Source organism: Vipera berus (genome assembly GCF_964194415.1).
Source record: "Vipera berus genome assembly, chromosome: 2".
Lineage (NCBI taxonomy): Eukaryota > Metazoa > Chordata > Lepidosauria > Squamata > Viperidae > Vipera > Vipera berus.
The window spans coordinates 239411867-239433239 of NC_138203.1; the positions used below are offsets into that span (position 1 = coordinate 239411867).

The following is a 21373-nucleotide window of genomic DNA, read 5'->3' on the forward strand; positions in this document are numbered from 1 at the left end:
TATCTCTTAATAGCCATGAGAATTTTGCAAAAAATATTCAAGAAAAGAAGGGGGAAAATGCATAGATTGCAGTGTTCTGCTTGCTGGCTTCATCTTCAGGTCTTTTTATATCTGACACAATGTGTAGCTGTTTCTCAAGAACATTGCTGTTAGTGCTGCTGACAATGGTGCTTCTCATATTAAATCCATGAGCTCTAACCTATTCAAGGTTTAGGAATGTTCTCTCTTTGCAACTGTCCATCCTAACAGAATCTATTCCACTTCCTTAAACAATGTAAAAAATGAAGACTATTGCCTTGATAGTTCAGGCATATGATAGGAGCTAAACTAGCAAGGGAAAAATGTTTATTTGGTGATATGAATTGTTTCATACATTTTCTTTCTTTTTTTAAAAAAAAACAGGAATAGGTTATGCTTCCATAGTGATTGTGACTCTCTTGAATGTATACTACATCGTCATCCTGGCTTGGGGAATGTACTATCTATTCCAGTCATTTTCGCACACTCTGCCATGGGCTCATTGTCAGCAAGAATGGAATACGGAATACTGTGTGGAAGACACCCTCAGGAAGAACAAAACACTGTGGTTGTCACTCAATGCCACTAACTTCACATCTCCTGTCACAGAGTTTTGGGAGTAAGCAAGTTTACTTGTTATTGTTTACAGCAAAGAGGCACAGATTATAAATTGCAAGAGACACAAATATATTAAGAAGCATGTGGTATGGCCTAATCTCGTATGGGTGCACAAGGTGTAACTAGACATTACTAAACCATAGGTGAAGCAGTGGTGGGTAGCATCGGTAATAAAGCAGTTGGAAGATGTCATTCAACAACATTTGGAGGTTAACACATTTAATATCCAGGAGAGTGTTCCCCCCCCCCCTGAAGCCAGGTAGAATCTAAAACAACTCCCTTTCTCTTTCAGTACCCATACATGCACATTATGTTTAAAAAGCCTAAAGATCGATATTTTTTTTCTATTTTGTATATCACACATGAATGTGTGAACAAATTCAGTAAAATAAAGGTGAAGTCTGCATAGTTAGTGTTCCTTTCTAAGCCTCCTGTATTAGACTAGAACAGAATGAGAAATAGAACAGACTAGACTTTATATTATAGTCATAGACCAACAAAGAAAAGACTACCACAATAAATTAGATAATCCTTAAACATCATGGCCCATAGTAGGGCAGAGTTTACATAAAACATAGGCATGCTTAGGGACCCAGAGTTGTCTTTTGTTGTCTACTGGATTATGTAAGCAAAGTAGGTCAGAATGCCTGGAGAATTTAGAGAGGAGATGGGGCATCAGTTTTCCAGATAAGTGGCCAATTTGTATTTTGTGAACTAGTTGGGACAGGCTGCATAATCAATTGACCTTCTACATCTAGAATCTTTTTCTTCAAAATTGAGTTCCCTTACTCTAACCCCAATGGAAAAGAACAGTTCAAGAAAAGCCATTGGAGAGTAATTTCCTGGAAATGACTTTTGTCCATGTGGAACCAAAACTATCTTCTGTAATAAAAAGGAGTGAATCCATCTAGCATATTTAATCATTTCAGCCAAAAAGTAAAGCTACTAATCTAAAGGCCAGATTCAATTCTAACGATGGCTGCTTCTTGCCAAAGCATCATATTTGGAGTATAGTGAGGAACCTGGAAAATATTTCTCAAACATTTGACTGGACTTGCCCTCTCATTTATATGGCCCAAATTGACATTTATTTTCAGAATTTTCAAAGTTTTTAGTTACCAGCTTTGGGTTTTACGTGTAGGAAGCTAATTCAAACCTACTTTTTGCACATCACCTTTTGTTGTGGTAAGCCTTTGTTCATTTGAAACCAGGATGATCATTAGAAGCAACAGTGTTTTCAGGAGAAAGTTGAACTCAGGGTGACAAGCTGAGTTTTGTAATGCAGGTCCAGTCCCTTGTGCTACCCAGAGTTGCTTAATTGGGGAGATGGGTGTCATATAAATTTAATAAATAAATCACGTGTACATGTGTTCACACAATACAGGGGTGGGGCTTGCATCACAAAATTCCATTAACTTTTGTTGTCCATTCCTCCCATGGACACTGTGTTTGTCCAGTGGTGAAGGAACCAGTCTAGAAATCAGGAGACTGGGAGTTCTAGTCCAACTTTGTTTTTGCTGCCATCTAGTGGTCCTCTAGATGAAATACCATCCATGGGCTCAAAGTGGGTATATTGTGAATTACACCAGTGCCACCCCCCCAAACATTTTTCATAGCAGGGAGGAGTTTGGGAAAAACAATTTTTACATGGACTGGCAGAGCTGGGTGGAGGATGGTTTCACATACTATCTATATCCCATGAATGTGCAGATGAAACAACACTAGCTTGTTCAACCCAGTTCCTAACAGGCTGTGGACCAATCCCGGTCCTTGGATTCGGGGATTGGGGACACCTGTATTACACTGCTGATGACCAGAATAGACATGAATTACAGAAAATCATTGATTTGTTCTTTTATAATAATAAAAGTTAACAAAATTCTTTACATTTTGCATCAATTGAAATCATCAGTAAATCTATAACTTCATATGAATGCATACTTATCAATTAATCTGTATATTTGTACTCTTTTTAAAGCTACAATTAATTTACATAATTTACATTGAAGAATAATTGTGCCCTTGCAGATATGTAAAGTCTTATTTGTTATTAACTCACTTGAAGTTTGTACATTCAGGAGATAATAGTTCCATTTTATTAATAGCATAACACTGATGTTGTTGATATTTGTATAGTAGAATTTAGGTGTGTTAGATTTATTGAAAAACTCACCTTTACATGCTAAGTGATGTAAATCATTGTAGCATTGATTATGCATCAGAGACATAATAATTATAGTTTAGTATAACTAATGGCTTTTGCAAATTTCATGCTTGTTTGATCATAAGTCATAAGGGATAAGCAAATGGGGCTTCATTTATATAGATTCCTCTTGGGATTATATCATGTGATTATGTGCTTTAGTTTCTTAGTTATTCATTCTACCATTTCTGGTTATAAGCGTAGTGTTGAAAAGATAAGAATGAGAAGAATATTAGTAAATAAAAGCTTGCACTGTTCACGTAATCAATTCAAGTTTTAAGAGTTTCATAATTAAATTTATGGATTATTAAATATTGTGAGTTCATCACATGCTTCAGTCATCCATCTAAGTAAACCAAAAGAAAACTATGAAAAATCTGATCTTGAAAGCATCTGTAATTTTGTTTTTTAAAAAATATCTTTGTATTTTTCTTCTCTTCAGAGCAATTTTTGCACAAAACCAGTTTAAGATAATTACTTCTGGGTTAATTACAGTTGTAGCTCGAGGAATACTTGTATAGAAAGTTCACATATCCTAGAGAAGAATGGTATTAAAAAGTACAAATCTATATTAAGATACAATTGGGTAGGAAAATGCAATTTATAGCAAGAACAGAATATCAATGCCATCACCACTACCACCATATTTGTCTATCAAAGTCCAGCTTTTGAGCAAAGCCGATTAAATCATTTGGTGATATATCTGTTGTCTTTTGTTTCTTTTAATCCTCCAGGCGGAATGTTCTGAAGTTGTCTTCAGGAATTGATGAACCTGGTGTTATCAAATGGGACCTGGCTCTTTGTCTTTTCCTTGTCTGGGTGATTTGTTTCTTTTGCATTTGGAAAGGTGTGAAGTCAACCGGGAAAGTAAGTTCCTGTTGCATTTCTGACAGGCGATAATGATTTTTTTAAAAAAAGATTTTTTTTGTTGTTGTTAGCTGCGAAGTCGTGTCCGACCCATTGCAACCCCATGGACAAGATTCCTCCAGGACTTCCTGTCCCCTACCATCTTCTGGAGTCCATTTAGGCTCACGCCTACTGCTTCAGTGACTCCATCCAGCCACCTCATTCTCTGTTGTCCCCTTCTTCTCTTGCCCTCAACCTTTCCCAGCATTAAGCTCTTCTCCAGTGAGTCCTTCCTTCTCATTAGGTGGCCAAAGTATTTGAGTTTTAGCTTCAGGATCTGGCCTTCTAAAGAGCAGTCAGGGTTGATCTCCTCTAGGACTGACCGGTTTGATCGGCTTGCAGTCCAAGGGACTCACAGGAGTCTTCTCCAGCACCATAGTTCAAAGGCCTCAATTCTTTGGTGCTCAGCCTTTATTATGGTCCAACTTTCATTGCCATACATTGCAACTGGGAAGACCATCGTCTTGACTATACGCACTTTTGTTGACAGGGTGATGTCTCTGCTATTTAGTGTGCTGTCTATATTTGCCATGGCTTTCCTCCCCAGAAGCAAGCGTCTTTTAATTTCTTGGCTACAGTCCCCATCTGCAGTGATCTTGGAGCCCAGGAAAATAAAATCTGTTACTACCTCTATTTCTTCCCGATCTATTTGCCAGGAATTGAGAGGGCCAGATGCCATGATCTTGGTTTTCTTAATGTTAAGTTTCAACCCAACTTTTGCAGTCTCCTTCACCCGCAATAAGAGGCTCTTTAGTTCTTCTTCACTTTCTGCCATTAGAGTGGCAAAGATTAGCTTTGCTTAATTAAAGGCTTGACATGGTGTTTTCTTTAAGAAACCGGGTCATGTAACTCTAAAACATCATCACCTTGAGAGAATTGTAATATAGCATTAAAGAGTGAATTTTGAACCAAACACTTAGCTGCTAAGCAGTATGTTCAGAAACTAATTTTAAACCTGAAGCAAATTTGGAACCTAAAATTCCCAACATTGCCTAATCAAGGGCTATGGTTCAACTATTTGAAACCTTTCAAGCATATTTCTAGTTTATTGCAGAGATTGGGAATACTGTTTCTTATAGGAGCTCAAAACCTTTTCAAAGTGCTTTCTAGATAGAAGTCTAACTTTTAATTCCCCCCCCATTCTGTTTTAACATTTATTAATCAAATTTGTATAGCCACCCATCTCACAAAAAGCAACTCTATTTTTATTCTAAAAGGCCATCTTTTATAAACATGTATTAAAAGGATAATTGTACTTTTGCAAGAGAAAACATTACCAGATAGTAATTAGTTAATCGCTAGGTCTCTTTTTAACCTAAAAATATGTAAAAGAATGCACACAAATCTAGTTAAATTACCCAAGAATATGATGTGTAATAATCAGGATCTTTTACAAGAATGCTTTAATATACTGTCTTAATTTAATCAGGGATCCCAGCATTTCATAAAAATACTTGCTGAAAATATTTATCATGTTTATCTCAGTAATCGTTTGTGTTTAAATGGATTACCTTGGCAATAGAATTTACTAATGCTTACAAATTAAATTCCTATAATTTGAAACAAAAAGCAATAAAATTGTATAAACATGTTATATTTAGAGATCAAACTGTCTGCAGGCTTGTTAGGTGCAACAGGCATTGGTATCTGCCTGTTAATCTCATGAGGTTTACTTATGAGGCAGGGAGACAAACCTCAAGAGCTTTTATCTGGCTAAACCAGTTCCATGAAACAAAACTGTATTAACCTGAATAGCACAGCTGTAATTACCAAATGGTATAATATGACCTTATTAAAAATGTAAAGGAAATTTGCTTTAAAAAGCCTGTTTGAAATTAACTTGAAATGAAGATTTCCAAAGCCAGGCTTGTACTTAATATTTTTCACTCTGTAGTCAGGAAGACACAAAGATGCCAACTGGTGGGATTCTTCTTGGGTGGTTAGTTACCTGTGGCTTTATGTCAAGACATTCTCAATGAATGATGCCATTGAAAGAGTTTCCTAGAAATCTATATATAATTGACTGCCACATCTCAGTTCTGATTTTGATTACGTGCCATCAAGTCATTGTTGACTCCCCCCCCCCAACCAAAAGAACCCCTGGTCCTTCAGCTCTTCCAATAGTAATTGTTTGTAGCAATTGCTTGTAACTGTGTCAGTAGTGAATTCTTATTTGTTGTGGTTTATTTGAACCTTCAGACCTGTATAACAACACAAACAATAATATACCATAAATTTAAATTTCATATCTATACAGATAAAACAGTTTTTGCTATTTTTGCTATTTTACCTTTTATTACCAGGTTGTATACATAACAGCAACATTTCCATTCATCATGCTTTTTGTACTCTTAATCCGTGGTGTCACTTTACCTGGAGCTGCAGAGGGCATCAAATTTTATCTTTACCCTAACATCACTCGTCTGTCCGATCCAATGGTGAGTTGCTAAAGATAGGAGATTGTGCTAATTTCTTCCCTATACTCTGGAACAAAATGTAAGGAGGGCAATGGGTTCATTCTGCACATTTACTGATTATTTAACCAATTTATACTTAACTGAAGTTTTCTACTATGGTTCAGCTTTCCATTTTATTTGTCAAAAAAGCTATTATTAATATGTTAATGTATTTTCCATGTGTGTATATCTTTTTGTATCAAAAGGATTCTGAGGCTTGTAGACTCTGTCCAAATATAGCATCTCAGCTTTTTTGTTGATATTAGGCTGTGGACAAGGTAAGGGAAATAATTTGCTTCAGTCTTTAGTTAAATTCATGGAGCAGCAGAATGAACGGTAAGAAGCACTTGTGAGTATTCGCAACTGTCCACTTAGAGGGATGCTCTCTGGGAGGGTAGGTAAAGACCATATTATAACTACAGTGGGAAAGAATTTTTTAACAAATGGCCCACTTCTTCTTTCTTATAAATGCTTGGAAAACAGTTCCCCCCCCCTAATGTATAGGAACCTAGTTTGATTGTTTTTGTTTTATTATGTATGAACCTTTTCAACTCCTTACAGATTGCATGTTAAAAATGTGTTGCAGACAGCCAGAAGATCTATTTCCTAAATTTAGAGAAATGTAAACCTGTCTATTCAAAAGGGAAAAAAAATGAAAGTATGAAACGAGCAGAATCAAATTTAAGCATGCAAAGCAGCCTAAATGTTACAAGGCAAATGGAAATGCCATTGGGTTACTATCCATGTCTAGTGTTTTTGCAGCATACTGAAGTTACGTAAGAACCGCAAGGGTTCCTCTCCCTTTTAAAGGCTTGGGGGAATTCTGTATCAGTTTAGAATATCTGATTCTACCTGGCTGCAGTAAGAAAAACATCAAGGTTGGGAGAAATATACTGTAATCCTTTTAAAAGTATGGAGTCCATGAAATGCTAACCAGTTTTCAAATTTTGTTTTTTTTATAAATGTTCTTCTGTTTCTGTTTTGTTCTTTGTTCTTGTCTGCAAACATGGGACTTTTTATTTATGCATATGAACTTAGGCTCTTCTTTAAACTCTTTCCGCTTGGAGTTCATTTTCACACAACAATGTTGTAATATGCCACCGATCAACTTTGGTCAATGCAGCATGGTTATGTTGTTAGCAAATGCTAGTCTTATGGAATCAGTACTTTTATGATAATGTTATTTTCAAGAGAAAAAAAGATTATGGGTTGCCTAATAGCTAAAACTAATACCAAGCACCATCTCTTCTGAGCTTGTTGTTTTTTGTGTTTTCCTTAGGTCTGGATAGATGCTGGCACACAGATCTTCTTCTCCTATGCAATCTGCTTAGGTGCAATGACTTCCTTGGGGAGCTACAATAAATACAAATACAACTGTTACAGGCAAGTTTCCTACCAAAGGGGATTAGTCTGTTAGCTAATTGATGTGTAAGGAACCATGGGTTCAAATTTTTCTTTAATTAATTTCCTCCATGACATATGTGTGACATAGGGACTGTTTGCTGCTGGGATGCCTGAACAGTGGTACCAGTTTTGTGTCTGGCTTCGCAATTTTTTCCGTCCTGGGCTTCATGGCACAAGAGCAAGGGGTGGACATTGCTGATGTGGCAGAGTCAGGTACGATGGTATTGGTGGCAGTGATGGTGGGCACTGCCATCCAGTGTGTGAGCAAAGTTCGACAAGCTAAATCATCCCAAAACTTAAAGGAGAAAAAGATTAAAAATAAAAGGTATTTCAGCAAACAAAGTAAAGATTTATTTCAGTGAGCAGTACAGTTGGAAATGCACTTTTTAAAAATGTGCTGAAATACAATACAGACTTTGAACGCTCAGGACTAAATCAGAATTACAGGAAATGTCAATACTGTATCAAGAGTTGACCCTTTGGGGTTTACTCTGCCTTAGCTTCAATGAATTCTCTAATAGGCATCATTCTACAATCTTCATGGACCCACCATTTTATTCAAAACTATGCTAGAAAATCTGAGTTGTGGCTTTTGGAAGTGCAGTTTATATATTTTTACACAAAACATTGATGGAATTGATGAAGTTTGTAACAAAGTGGCTCAAAATATGGGTGGGAGGGAAACGATAATCTTCCCTTGTCACACCTCACCTGGACTTCCAGTATGTGAAGTTAGATGAGCCAGTCCGTCTTCCCCAGTTACACTGCTGTATCTATGTGTCTAAGGCAATGTGCCGTGCATATTTCCAGATGTGGAAGTCATACAGAGATTTTATTTTCTTTTGATTTGTGTTTGTAAAATATTTTAAAGCTAAGCCTTTTGTTTTCTGAAAGGATAGGTCCCTGCTTATTTCTTTTGAACAAAGCATGCAAATCTTTTTGGACTTCCCTAGAGCACAGTTGCACAGTTGACATTTAAGACATGCTGGACCAGATGCTCAGTTTATTAGAAGTCTATACAATCTACTGAAATCTATAGTGCTAAGACTCGCTGACAGCAATTCAGGCACATGAGTACAGCGACTGGTAAAAAGTGTCTTTCAGAATTTTTATTGGCCATCATGGTTACTGCCCAAGTTATGTATTTTATTTATCTGCCTGTTACGGATTTGCAAGAGTCTTAATTGCTTAAAAAGGTATACATGTGAATCAGCCATTGAAAGGCTGTATCTAATATCTACCTGTAACGTAATGTACAGCTAAACTGCCAGGAAAAAAAAAATTCTGGGGGCAGGTACTGTATGGAAAACAACTCCATTCTGTGTTGTGTAACAAATTGGTTTGTCTTCCTGTGCCATGTCATTGGTGAAGGAATGGCAGTAAGAATTGTATACTTCAAATTTGTATTTCTGCTGTAATTATATATATATATATATATATATATATATATATATATATATATATATATATATATATATATATATATATATATATATATATATATATATATATATATATATATTTCTTAGGGCTCTTTGTGTTTTGAAAATGGTGCGGGCCTAGCACAGCACTTCTCTGCTCTGTCTTAAAGCTGCCTGACATTTTTCCTCATGAGAGTTGCTGCTGCATTAAAAGAAATGAAGCTGCTTCATTAAAAGAAATGGAATGCGTCCTCAAGGAGGGCCATGTTTTCTCCCCAAGCTGGCACCAAAGTCAGGCTGCTTTAACGAATAGTAAAGAGGTGGTGCACACCTCTGATATTCAATCCTGGAAACTGTGGGAGCTTGCTGTGGCTGTTAATGTACTTTAATCTTCAATACAATACAAAGCTAGGCTTACTTAACTCTATTGATTTCAGTTAGTTTACACATTCTTAAGGCAGCAGTCCTGTGCAGTCTAACCCGGGAGTAAGTCATTCTGGACACAGTAAGACTTAATTCTGAGTGAGCATGCATATAGGATTATGCTGTGACTCTGGAATGGCAGCCTCTGTTTCTGAAATTTTGCATGCCTTATTCAACCATCCCACTGAACAATTTCTATGAAGAAGTACCAAGGCTATATTGATAACTATGTTAAATGAGGCCATTAGTTTCAATGGAACGTAGTGTTACACAGGATTTCAACTAAAACAACTCAGTGAAAGAATACACTATAGAATAAATAAGTAAATAATAAAATTGAATAACCTTATGTGAGAACTGGGTCATCTTAGTTATGAATCCAGGGTACTAGAACTCTTTGGCTCGTAAGATATATCCTCAGATGCATAGATGGAATTTCGATTTTTAAAAAGGATTTTGTCAAACTGCATATTTGTTGGATCACAGAAGAAAATAATGACCATTTGTGATCTTTCATCCAGCAGAATATTTATGATTACCTTAATAATGCAAGCAGGACTGGGCCCCAAAGTTTCAGTCTAAAGAAAGTGAATTGAATCTCTTTCTATTAGAATCAATGGGATAGTTGTAGTTAGTTTAAGGCTTATTAATATATTCTAGGCAGTAGGATTTTAGCATATTTTTGCATCTTTCCAAATATATATTTTGTTAAACTAAACGGAAAATAGAAGGTGGCAAAAGCATACCTGGTGATGGCCAGGTACTAATTCATAGGGCATAATTTCCAGTTTAAAATATGGAAGAAAAGCAAAAGAACAATAAATAGAAATATCTTTGTCCAACTTAAACAAAAAGCTTGCATGAAAAGTGTTGGTACAGTATTTCCCCATTATGGCCAAAGTATCAGTGTTAAATAAATGCAAGCATATTTCAACTCTTTATTGTACCTGAATTAAAGGACCCCAATATAAAATGATAATTATCTCACATAACTATTAGAGAATTGTGGCTGTTTGGGGCTTTTATTGAATAATCCACAGAGAAAGCAATAAAAAATATACTATTGACTTTGCTGTTAATAATCTTACTTGAAGCACAATTTTTCAGATAGTATTTGTTGCTTTGTATCCTAAGCAAATAATACTCACTGACTTTGTTAAATATCTGTTTATTATTGCTGTATTGAGAGAATTTACTAATGTCATTTGGTAGACAATTGTAACCAAGGATGGATTCTATTTGGAATATTCTCCCAAGCCATTACTGTCTTCTAATGGAAGCTGTTACATTGTTTCCTTTGTTTCTATATTTAAACAGAGTATTTTGTGATATTAATAGAATTCTGGAGTTTTACACAACTTCAGAATCTGGCCTTCTCTGGCGTAAATCCTAAAAACTACTATTAGGGTTTTGTTTCTCAAAGGAAAAAGTTGTGCATGAATAACCCAATAGAAAATTAAGAGCTGAGGCTTTTTTTTTCTCCTTAAAGATCATAGAAATTAGTCATGCAATAATTATATCTCATTTAGTTCTTAAGCTCTCTTTGTGAATGAAGCGTGCTGGGTTCTGCTTTTCCCCCCCCCCCTTCCATTTACCTTTTAGATTGGAGCTGTTATAGCCATGCATGCTTCTTTGTCAGACAGAATGAATTCTTTTCTGGAATCTTGAGTTGGGTTTGGGTTTATCTGAATGGAACTTATGAGGAGCGGGGGGGGGGGGGAGCTTTTCATTCAGAAATGAATTAAAATACTTACTACAATGTCTCCCTTTCCCCCCCTTCCTTTCTCTCTCTCTTTATTCCTCTAGGTCCAGGTCTGGCCTTCATTGCTTATCCAAAAGCTGTGTCCATGATGCCACTGCCAACGTTTTGGGCTATTCTTTTCTTTGTTATGCTTCTGTTGCTTGGCCTGGACAGCCAGGTGAGTAAGGGGTACTAAATGTAATATTTATGGCTTTTAATAGGAAAAACTGTACATAAATATAATTATTATTACACTTTTTTGCTCTGAAGTGTTGATCCAAAGAAGAATCGCTTGTCTTTCTTGATTAAACTGTCTCTTATCGTGAAATTTCAGCGTAGGTTTTATAATAGGAATCCTCAAAACCTCTTGAAATGGGAGGCACTAGTGGAATTCTGAGCATTTTGGGGGTGATTAAAAAATGACGCGGTGGCTCAGTGGCTTAGGACGCTGAGCTTGTCGATCAGAAGGTCGGCAGTTTGGTGGGTCGAATCCCGAGCGCTGCGTAACAGAGTGAGTGCCTGTTACTCGTCCCAGCTTCTGCCAACCTAGCAGTTCGAAAGCATGTAAAAATGCAAGTAGAAAAAATAGGGACCACTATGGTGGGAAGGTAACAGCGTTCCGTGCGCCTTTGGTGTCTAGTCATTCTGGCCACATGACCACGGAGACGTCCTCGGACAAGTGCTGGCTCTTCAGCTTTGAAATGGAGATGAGCGCCGCCCCCTAGAGTCGGAAACGACTAGCACACATGTGCGGGGGAACCTTTACCTTTTTTAAAAAAATGACTGTAGGCAGACGCACAAAATGCCTGCTACAAGGCACATCAGTTAATTTCCAAATGCTTATCCTGGGGGCAGGGGAACCAGTTACAAAATACCAGTTTAGTATAAAGGTGCCTACTATCCTCTCTAGTTTCTGCCTCCACTTAGAGCAAGCATACTGGCATGTCTTTTTTTTTACCTCTTAACTACTTATTTCTGCCCTTTGTTGGGACAATTGATGCAGCTTCAAAACAAAGTGTTAAAGCTACAAGTAATAACATTGGAAATATAATACTGGAAGCTGAAACTTTATTTTACTATTTCCTCCCTCCCTCCCTCCCTCTCATTCATATTAATACATATAAATATAATTAAAATAAACTTTAGAAAAAGACACAGAAGATGTCAAATCCGACAGGGTGTCACACTGGGGATTCTACCTCCACAATATAGATTTTATTACTGCATATTTTGTAATGTATACCCATATTTATTTATTAAAAAGGTACTTTTTAAAAGCTCTATTAAAGGATAGACTAAGCCTGAAAAGTGCCACATACATTGGAATGTACAGACACATATACAGTAATTTCTTCCTCCCCTTCTCCAAGTCTATCAGTTTGTCAGAAATGTGCTTATTTCTCATACTCTTGTCACTTCCTTGGTTCATTCCTGCCTTTATTTTGCTTCTTAAAATGTTTAGGTAAATCCAATGGAAGGGGAATAAAATTCAGAATAAAAATGGAGGCGTGCCCAGGTTGCTCTTTCTTCTCATAGCCATATAATTCAAAGGCCTTGATATATGTGAATCGGTATTTCCATAGCACTGGATATTTTTGCCTGTCCTCAACAATATGTTTTCTGGGAGACTGACTTCTCAAGGCTTTTTTATGTAACACAAAGAAATCTGTTAATAATCTCCAGACTATTACAAGTCACACAGCTTTCCTAGGACTTTAGAGAGGACTTCTTTGAAATGGCTTAAGATTTTAAGCCAACAAACTCCTAATTGTTATTTGGGAAAATAGTTAAAATGTTGCATTAATCTACTAGCCTGGGACAGAAACTTTACTGAATTCAAAACCTCTCATATGGTGGAGATTAGAATAATTTTCCCTCTGGTTGTTGCTTACTTAATCTCATAATTTGGCAAAGCATTTCATTTGTTCTAAATGGTTCTTGGGGGTTTAATATTTGAATGCCAGTGAGTGACTTTTAATCACTTCCAAATTGAATGTTCAGACATCCTCAGAGCTGTGGTTCTGCAACCAAGTACTTATGTAAATTAAAGGTTGCCTGGTAATGTTCAGTCATTTCAGTTCAGGCTCACTGTGTCAAATAATTAAAGCTAATTGGAGCACTTAATGTTTTGTTTGCTTTTGGAGCCATGTCAAGCTGGATTTTGGAATGCTACAGCAGCTTAGGAACAAGCTGGATACAGTTACATGACAGGAGAAAAAGAAAAGTCAGAATTTCTTAAGGGCTAAGATCCCAGATTTCTAAGGATTATTAAGAAGCCATACAAAGCCAAATGTTGATTGGCTGTAGTAACAAATATGAAATTAAGGACAATAAGGGAATATGCTCACTGTAATAAAACAATAGACAAAAATGCTGGTTATGGAAGAATGTCAGCTCACAGAAGCATTTTAGAACTACCTCTATGTAATATTGCTTATTTTTTTTAAAAAAATGTGATACTAAACTTCTCTGTAAAGTGTGATTTATTATTAAAACTTATATGAATAGAACATTTACTAAAAAAATCACACAAATCTCTGTTGGGTTCTTTTTTACTCAGTGTACAAAGATAGTTTATTTTTACTAATGGAACCACAAAACAAGAAAAAAGCTATAAGATTACAGATTTTAAAAGGAGAGAGGTTTCTTTTTTAAAAAAGGGATTGTATACATGCTTGCATGTGTATTTATATCGGGTGAACATTTTGAGCACCTATATTCCATGCTTCTTACCTAGTGCTAAATTTTATTTTTCTAATAATGGCTTTTGTTGTTATTACCCATCTTGCTTTGTTTGTATATTAATATATCATAGCTCTATTTTATTAAACAATATAGTTAATTAGAAGAGTAGAACAATTAGAAATATCTTATGGTTTTAATATGTTTGGATTTACAAAGAGTGTATATATGAAGTGTTTGTACAGCTAGTCCTCTATTTATAACCACTTGTTTAGTGACCATTCAAAGTTACAACACTGAAAAAAGTGACTTTTGACCCTTTTTCACACTCTTGACCATTGGAACATCCCCATGGTCATGTGATCAAGATTCAGACCCTTGGCAACTGGCATGCATTTATGATGTTTGCAGTGTCCTGGGTTCATATGACCACCTTTTACAAACTTCTGACAAGCAAAGTCAATGTGGAAGCCAGATTCACTTAACAACTGTGGCATAAAATGGGGCCAAAACTCATTTAACAACTATCTTGTTTACGAATGGAAATTTTAGGCTCAATTGTGTTTGTAAGTAGAGGACCACCTGTACCCCTAAAAATTTCCCTTATTTTAACATCTCGCCATGATTTATATTATATTTTTAGCAGGGAAAATGGAAGCCAGCTTTCTTAAATGTACTGTTGAAAGGGCCAGATGAAAATAAGGGAGCTTTTCATAGGATTCCTTCTCTGAGGATGTCTGATTCATGCTAAAAGGAAATGAGAGGATAGAAATATTTTTCTGTTAAGAAGTTATGAAAACCCACTGCCATGCAGACACTACCGTTTATCACGTTCCTTCCAAGAATTACTTGGTTTTTCCCTGGAGAGTGTATAGACAGCCCTATCTCTTATTTCTCCTTTTGTTCATAAGTTTTATGCTTGCAGTAACCAAACTCACATCTAATTAGGAGGTGAAAGGGAAATCAATAATCCCACGAAGAGCTTATTATCAGCTCCAGTCTTGAATATTGAAACACAACATACAGTGCTATGTTAATAAATGGTGAATACTAACTCTTTTACAAGAGATATATTTTTACACAAGAATAAAACAATACATTGCATTACCCCACTCATTTTTTTTGTTCTCCCCTACAGTTTGTTGAAGTTGAAGGGCAGATCACATCGTTAGTTGATCTGTACCCATCCTTCCTAAGGAAGGGTTACCGACGGGAAATCTTCATCGCTATAATCTGTTTCCTCAGCTATCTTCTGGGACTATCTATGGTGACTGAAGTAAGTAGTTGACTGCTGTTGCTTTTCTTCTTCTTTTTCTGTTCAAAGAAGTTACAGTGCAAGGCGTCATCCTAGTGTAATGGTAAAACAAGTGCTTGGCATAGGGAAGCTCCCAGGAGATGCTCCTTGCCATCTTTATTTAAAATGACTAGGTGTTGTGAAACACATATTCTGCCTGAAAAACCTGGAGAGCTTCTGCCCAACTAAACAGGAGGGAGAGAAAGAATGCATCAAAGAATTACTTTGCAAACAATTTAAGCCCCTCTGTACGGTCGTCTAAATTTAGCACATGTTCCAGCCTAGTTTCATGACAATTCAAACTTTATAGTGTTACTCTGCTATGATTAAGCATTGTATTTCTGCAAAACTGTGGTCAGCTGTGCAATATGCTACATTCTTGTGTGTGAGATAAGACAGATATGAAAAGAAGCTAATTAAACATAAAATGTGGAAAATGATGGCTATCTCATATTCAGAATGTTGTAACTAGGCATTCTAGATAATGCTATGCATGAAAGAAAATACCATGATTTAGGAAAAGAAATCCATCATCCTTATATTGGGCAACTCTTGGCGAGTTTTACCTAAGTATTATATTCAAGACTTCGATTGTCTTCAAGACTCAGTTCCTTCCTTCCGTCATATTTCTATAAATGTTGCCCTAAAAAACCCAGAGTTTAAGCAGCAGTATTAGAATGGTGTTAGTCAAGTGGCTTAATTTTACTTAGTCATTGTTTCTTTCAAAATGCCTTCTGGAATAAGGAAAGAGTGCAAGTTTTAGGAAACACATGAGTGTATACTTTTTGATGTCCAAAGAGTTGACTAGTAATTGTATTTGCTGGCAGGAAATTTTGTGAATAGCCAGTTAAAGATATGTCACTTTATTTTTTACAATGAATGTTTCTTGTGTATCTTTGTGTTGGTATATTAATACCAGCTGGGGTTCCTTTTTTATCCTTTTTCAGGGTGGCATGTATGTGTTTCAACTCTTTGACTACTATGCAGCTAGTGGTGTATGCCTTTTGTGGGTCGCATTCTTTGAATGCATTGCTGTAGCCTGGGTTTATGGTAAGTTGGAAGTTAAGTTCTGATCTGATCGTTTCCCCACAGCAGCATTGAAAGCTACAGGGATCTTGCTACACTGTAATATATTTATTAGAGTCAAAGAGAATTAGGGGATAGAGGAAGGACAGAGATGAAACCTTACAGGCCAAGGAAGGAATTTATTACATGGCTTCTCTGCATAGTGGGGATTCAGCCAAGTACTTCAAAATTCTTGGAAAACATTCCCACTTGACCTCCAAGAAGTGAGTTCATTGCTTTCCTCTTTCTTGTAATGCTTCAAGGTTGTAAAAGTCCGCCTGACGACCTGAAGTCATAAAAGGACAGATTTTAGGGGCCAAGAACTACAATATTTTCCCCCCTATTGCTTTTATCTGCTTGGTACAAAGAACAAGACATTATAGAACAATTTAAAGTAGCAATGCCATAAACACTGGCTGTACGATGCCATCACTTTTATTTCACAATATTCGGTTAGATGTATCAACGGCACAAGGAGATAAATAAAGGAAGCCCTTTCCAAATTTAAGAACACTAAAGCACAGGAGAACAAAGGTATAGAAGTCAAAGCAAAAAATAAAGGCTTTCCTGGAGCTTTTCACACTCCCAACAAAGTAAATGCATTTCTCCTTGAAAATCCAGCATAGCTGTAGAGTGTACATAGGCAGAATATGCAGAGTAATGCAGTTTCTTTCTTCTGTGTTGAAACTCTAGGCGCTGACAATTTTTACGATGCCATTGAAGATATGATTGGTTACAGGCCTGGTCCTTGGATGAAATGGAGTTGGATTTTAATCACACCAATTCTCTGCGTGGTAAGGATGGACATGTCTTTGCCTAAACTTGATTTAGAACATTTTTGTGAGTCTAGTTAGCTTTTTGCTCCTTGCATTGTCTGAAAAGAAATAAGATTGAACAGATAAGTGTTTAATGAGTAATGTGTCTAATGTGTAAGCTCTTCACTGATTACAAGATTTTTACTGACCTGTAGCTGGCTTCTATAGCTGATATGTTACCTTTAGCATTAAAGCAACGATTTTGAGATGAAGGATGGGTTCACCTAAAATTTCAAAAACATGTAGCTAATAGCATCCATACTGAATGTTTGTGTGGGCATTGTTTAATTTACCAGTTGGCTACCACTGTGATGGTGGCCAATGACCAAGTACTGTGCAGTATTGCACAGTCTAACTCTGCCCACAGCCTGGTGTTTGTTTCTGCTGGGTTCAAGGTTGACTTAGCCTTCCATCCTTCTGAGGTGGGTAAAATGAGGACCCAGATTGTTGGGGGCAATAGGCTGACATTGTAAACCTCCCAGAGAGTGCTATAAAGCACTGTGGGGGAGTGTATAAGTCTAAATGCTATTGCTACTTGCTATGTTTGTCTGTTTTTTTCTGGATAGGCTGGCCATTCCAAACAAAATACTGGACTGTGGCTACCTACTATTTTTTTTCTAAAAACACCTAAGAAACTCAGATTTATTTGAAATTAAGGAACCTAAGGAACTATGTGTAATGAAGAGTGTCTGACGCCTTCCATGTTTGAATTAAAAGAATCTTCTGAAATAGTCAGATGTGGCAAGGAGTTTGTGCCCACAGATCCCAAGTCATCTGTCTATTAAAATCTTGACCCTTTTTTGAACCACTTTCTCTTTTGGTGGTAAAGCAAATAGCCATCAGTAATAGTGAGCACCCATATGGTGAAAGTCCCTTCCCAATACATTTTCCCTCTCTATTCATTATGTTTGAGAAGTAACCAAAACCCACCTGCTTTAAGTAGGAATGCCCAAGCATCCCATTATTCTCCTCTCCAAAGCTGAGAAAATAGTTCATTTGTAAAAAGGTGTTGGAAGGCTGCAAGGCCTTTCCTGCTGTCCCTGCTTTCACCTAACTGAAAAATATACTATGTGAGAGGGTAGAAGGTAGACTACAGCAATCAATGCATCATAATCTCTTCCAAAGCTGGAGAGTGGGTTTTGAAAGAGCCTACTATGGGCAAGAATTATATGAATGGCAAGGACATCTGGAAATTTGAATTTAATCCTCATGGGAGGAAACAGTCTATCATGGCTGTTCTTATAAGGTAGCTTGTCTTAGAGTAAATTGGTACTTTAGTTGGTGAAAGCCACAGTGGTAGCCATTTTTAAAATGCAAGAGTATCCACAAGGTTCTTCTGCCAGAATGCCAACTACAAGCTCTCGAAATTGTGACTGTAGCCACTGGACCAAAAAATGTACAGTGGTGGCTGGGAAGGAAATGGGGGAGAGGGGTTCATTGTTGATTAGAAATTAAAGTAACTTGTGATTCAGGGTCAGCCTGTGGGTTCGGCAGTTGGGTCTGACGACTCAGAGGAGGAGGGGGGTGTTGAAGAGCTTGCTGAGGGGGGTTGAAGATCTTGCTGATGAGAACCCTCAGCTAGGCCCCTCCCACCTGGTCACGACAGAGACCCAGCTGTGTGAGCCTGACAGCGTGGATGAAGATGACCCACAGCTGGCCCTGTTCAAGGACGCCCGACGCAGGAGGCAGTCAATCAGGAGTAAACAGGAAGGCAATGGGGCACCTCGGAAGGAGGCAGAGAGAAGCCACGCCCTGAACTGTATAAAAGGGGAATGCGTGGGAGGGCTGGTTTGCTGAAGGCAACCGCTTGATTAGTTCCTGTTTCATAGCTCCTGTTTCATGGTTGGTGTTTTGTTTTGCTCTGCTTTATGTTAATAAATTTGGCAGGCTTAATTCCAGCCTCTTGCCGTTTGTAAAGGGGTTGTCCCTGCCTTTTCTGCAGGGCCGGTAGCAGGCTGGTACAGAACAGTAACAGTTGCATACAAGACACTTTGCAAGCAAGAACCTGTATCAAACTTTCAGTGCCATCACCAAATGCTTTTTGTGATAATTCAGGGATTCTTTTAATTGCATGTTTTAATCATCTCACTGATGGCTGTGTTGTAAACTAGCTGTTAACTAAAATGGCAGCATATTTTTTAACATCTATAAAGCTGTTTGTGGCAAAAGATATCCTGCATGTGGGTAAATCTTGCATTTGAGAAGGGTTCTAAGCTTCTGTTTTTAAAGACATTGACATTTGTGGAGCCTCAGTTACTACTTTTTTTTTTAAGTCAGCCAGGCATCAGACTCATGCATATTTGTCAAAAACATCCTTTGCCCCAAATGCAATAACTAGAACAGCTGAATAGATCGGGTGACATGTTATGCAACTCAAGGTAAAACAAATAAGCAGTGTTATGGACACATAAAAGACCTTTCTTCTTTGTGGTGTGTGGTAACACTACTCAAGTTAATTTTCATGCTTTATTGCACACCATAATTGTTTATACTTGCTGTGAAACTTGAATATTGAAGGAACCAGGAAAACAAAACTGGCTTAGCTTTTTGTTTAAAATTCCTGTAGCATAACCCTGAGTTTTTAAAGCACAATTTTATGGATATCTTCTTTCCTCATTTAAAGATTAATTCATTCCTAAGCTTTTGCAAGAGTTAGGGAGGTATGTTCAGAGGCCCAAGACTTTAAAGAAATACCGCCATCTCTACCAAGGTAAAAAGACTATGAAGACTTAGGAATCAAAAAGAGACCCCTCCCCCCCAAAAAAAATCCCCCTCTGTCCTTGAAAAAAAAGTTTGTCAGTTTCATTTTCCTTTCATTAGACTAATCACAGATAATGTAAATCAAAGCTGAGTAAATCTTAACAATATTTGGGAACTAAGGCCACAATAGGTACGGTGAAGGGGTGGAAGAGCCAAGATTTTATACTTTTCCTTGGGTTTTAAGGACTTTTTTTTTAAGAATGGTGTTTGGATTACTTTAGAGTTTTACATTATCATTCACATTTTGCCCTCTAAAAATTCTGTTGATTTCAACAATCACAATTAAAAAGGCTCCAGGGAGCCCAATAAGGTGTTTGAAAGACTGTTGGTGACTCATTCCACTATATAAACTGTCAATTGAAGAAAGCATAATTGTTTCATGTGCTTGAATCTCTTTGCTTTACTTTTTCTCTCACACAGGGGTGCTTCATATTTTCTCTAGTCAAGTATACTCCCCTGACCTACAACAAAGACTACATCTACCCTACGTGGGCAATCGGTCTGGGTTGGATACTTGCTCTTTCATCTATGATCTGCATCCCATTGGTTACAGTTATCCGTATCCTGCAGTCAGATGGCTCTCTCCTTGAGGTAAATCCAAAACAACTGTCAACTGCCAGAACTTTTAAGCATTCAAACAGATGATTTTCTTTGAAGCGGTCTTTCTGATCCCTTAACACAGCAGTTTATCCAGGGTTGGCATGTAGTTTCTACAGCTTACAAAGATGTTCCCAGTCGTTCATTTCAGCAGATGTGCTTATTGTACAGGCACTGTTTTGATACATTTTTAGTTTGTTTCTCTATTGAACAGAACAAGATTCGGTAACATTTTAAACATCTGTCTTTTGATGGTATTCACTTATTAGAAAAGATGGCTGAAACAAATTCAGCAACTGGTTAGTTGGAAAATGGAATATAGCCAGGAGAGTTTAAACATTGGTATGATGCTAAATAATAAATTAGATTCGTATCACTATACTTGTAAACCTTCTATCCCAGATTATTTTCCTAAAGCAGAGACTTTCAACTTTTTTAGCCCTAATAGTGCCTGTGTCTTCAGTGAGGAAATGTCTATTATTATTATTTTTTTGAAAACCAGTGTTTGAATGATAGCATACCATAGCAAGTCATCCCCCAGGCAGGACCATGATCTAGAACTTGATCCCTATCCAATAATCTGTGCTTTGCATAGCTTTTGTACTATGTCATATTTTCTCATATAAAGAACATTACATAAAAAGTGTTATGAGTGTTATCATAAAATCAATGTGCAAAAAAAATAGAATATACAGTTATATAGAAGCTAATCATTTATTTGCTTTCTATGTTCTGGAGCCAGTTTGTATCCTTTCAGCTTTCTGAACAACATTTTCTTCAAAAGTGGTTTGTCCTTGGCCAGACTGACTCCTTTATATAGAAGCTATTCATCGCCATGAAGTCGCAGAAAAGTTAGGATAAATTTTGATAGTAGATTTCAAAAAGATTTCCAAGATCAGGAAATCCTATGGTATTCTCAGGTAGCGCACATCTTTCCTTACGCACACTCCGTAAAAGTTGCACATTTCAT

At 37.0% G+C, this 21373-nt stretch overlaps 1 protein-coding gene across 1 annotated transcript in view; it reads left to right on the top strand.

Moving 5' to 3' along the window:
* The window catches only part of SLC6A6 (solute carrier family 6 member 6), a gene marked incomplete at its 5' end in the record, with an annotated part of 57846 nt that overhangs the window by 29735 nt on the left and 6738 nt on the right, over window positions 1-21373 (top strand). Inside the window, 10 exon segments of the mRNA XM_081321950.1 lie at window positions 403-637; window positions 3574-3706; window positions 6049-6183; window positions 7481-7584; window positions 7694-7818; window positions 11256-11368; window positions 15011-15148; window positions 16114-16216; window positions 16925-17025; window positions 20227-20397. Coding sequence (XP_081178076.1) covers window positions 403-637; window positions 3574-3706; window positions 6049-6183; window positions 7481-7584; window positions 7694-7818; window positions 11256-11368; window positions 15011-15148; window positions 16114-16216; window positions 16925-17025; window positions 20227-20397 — 1358 coding nt within the window.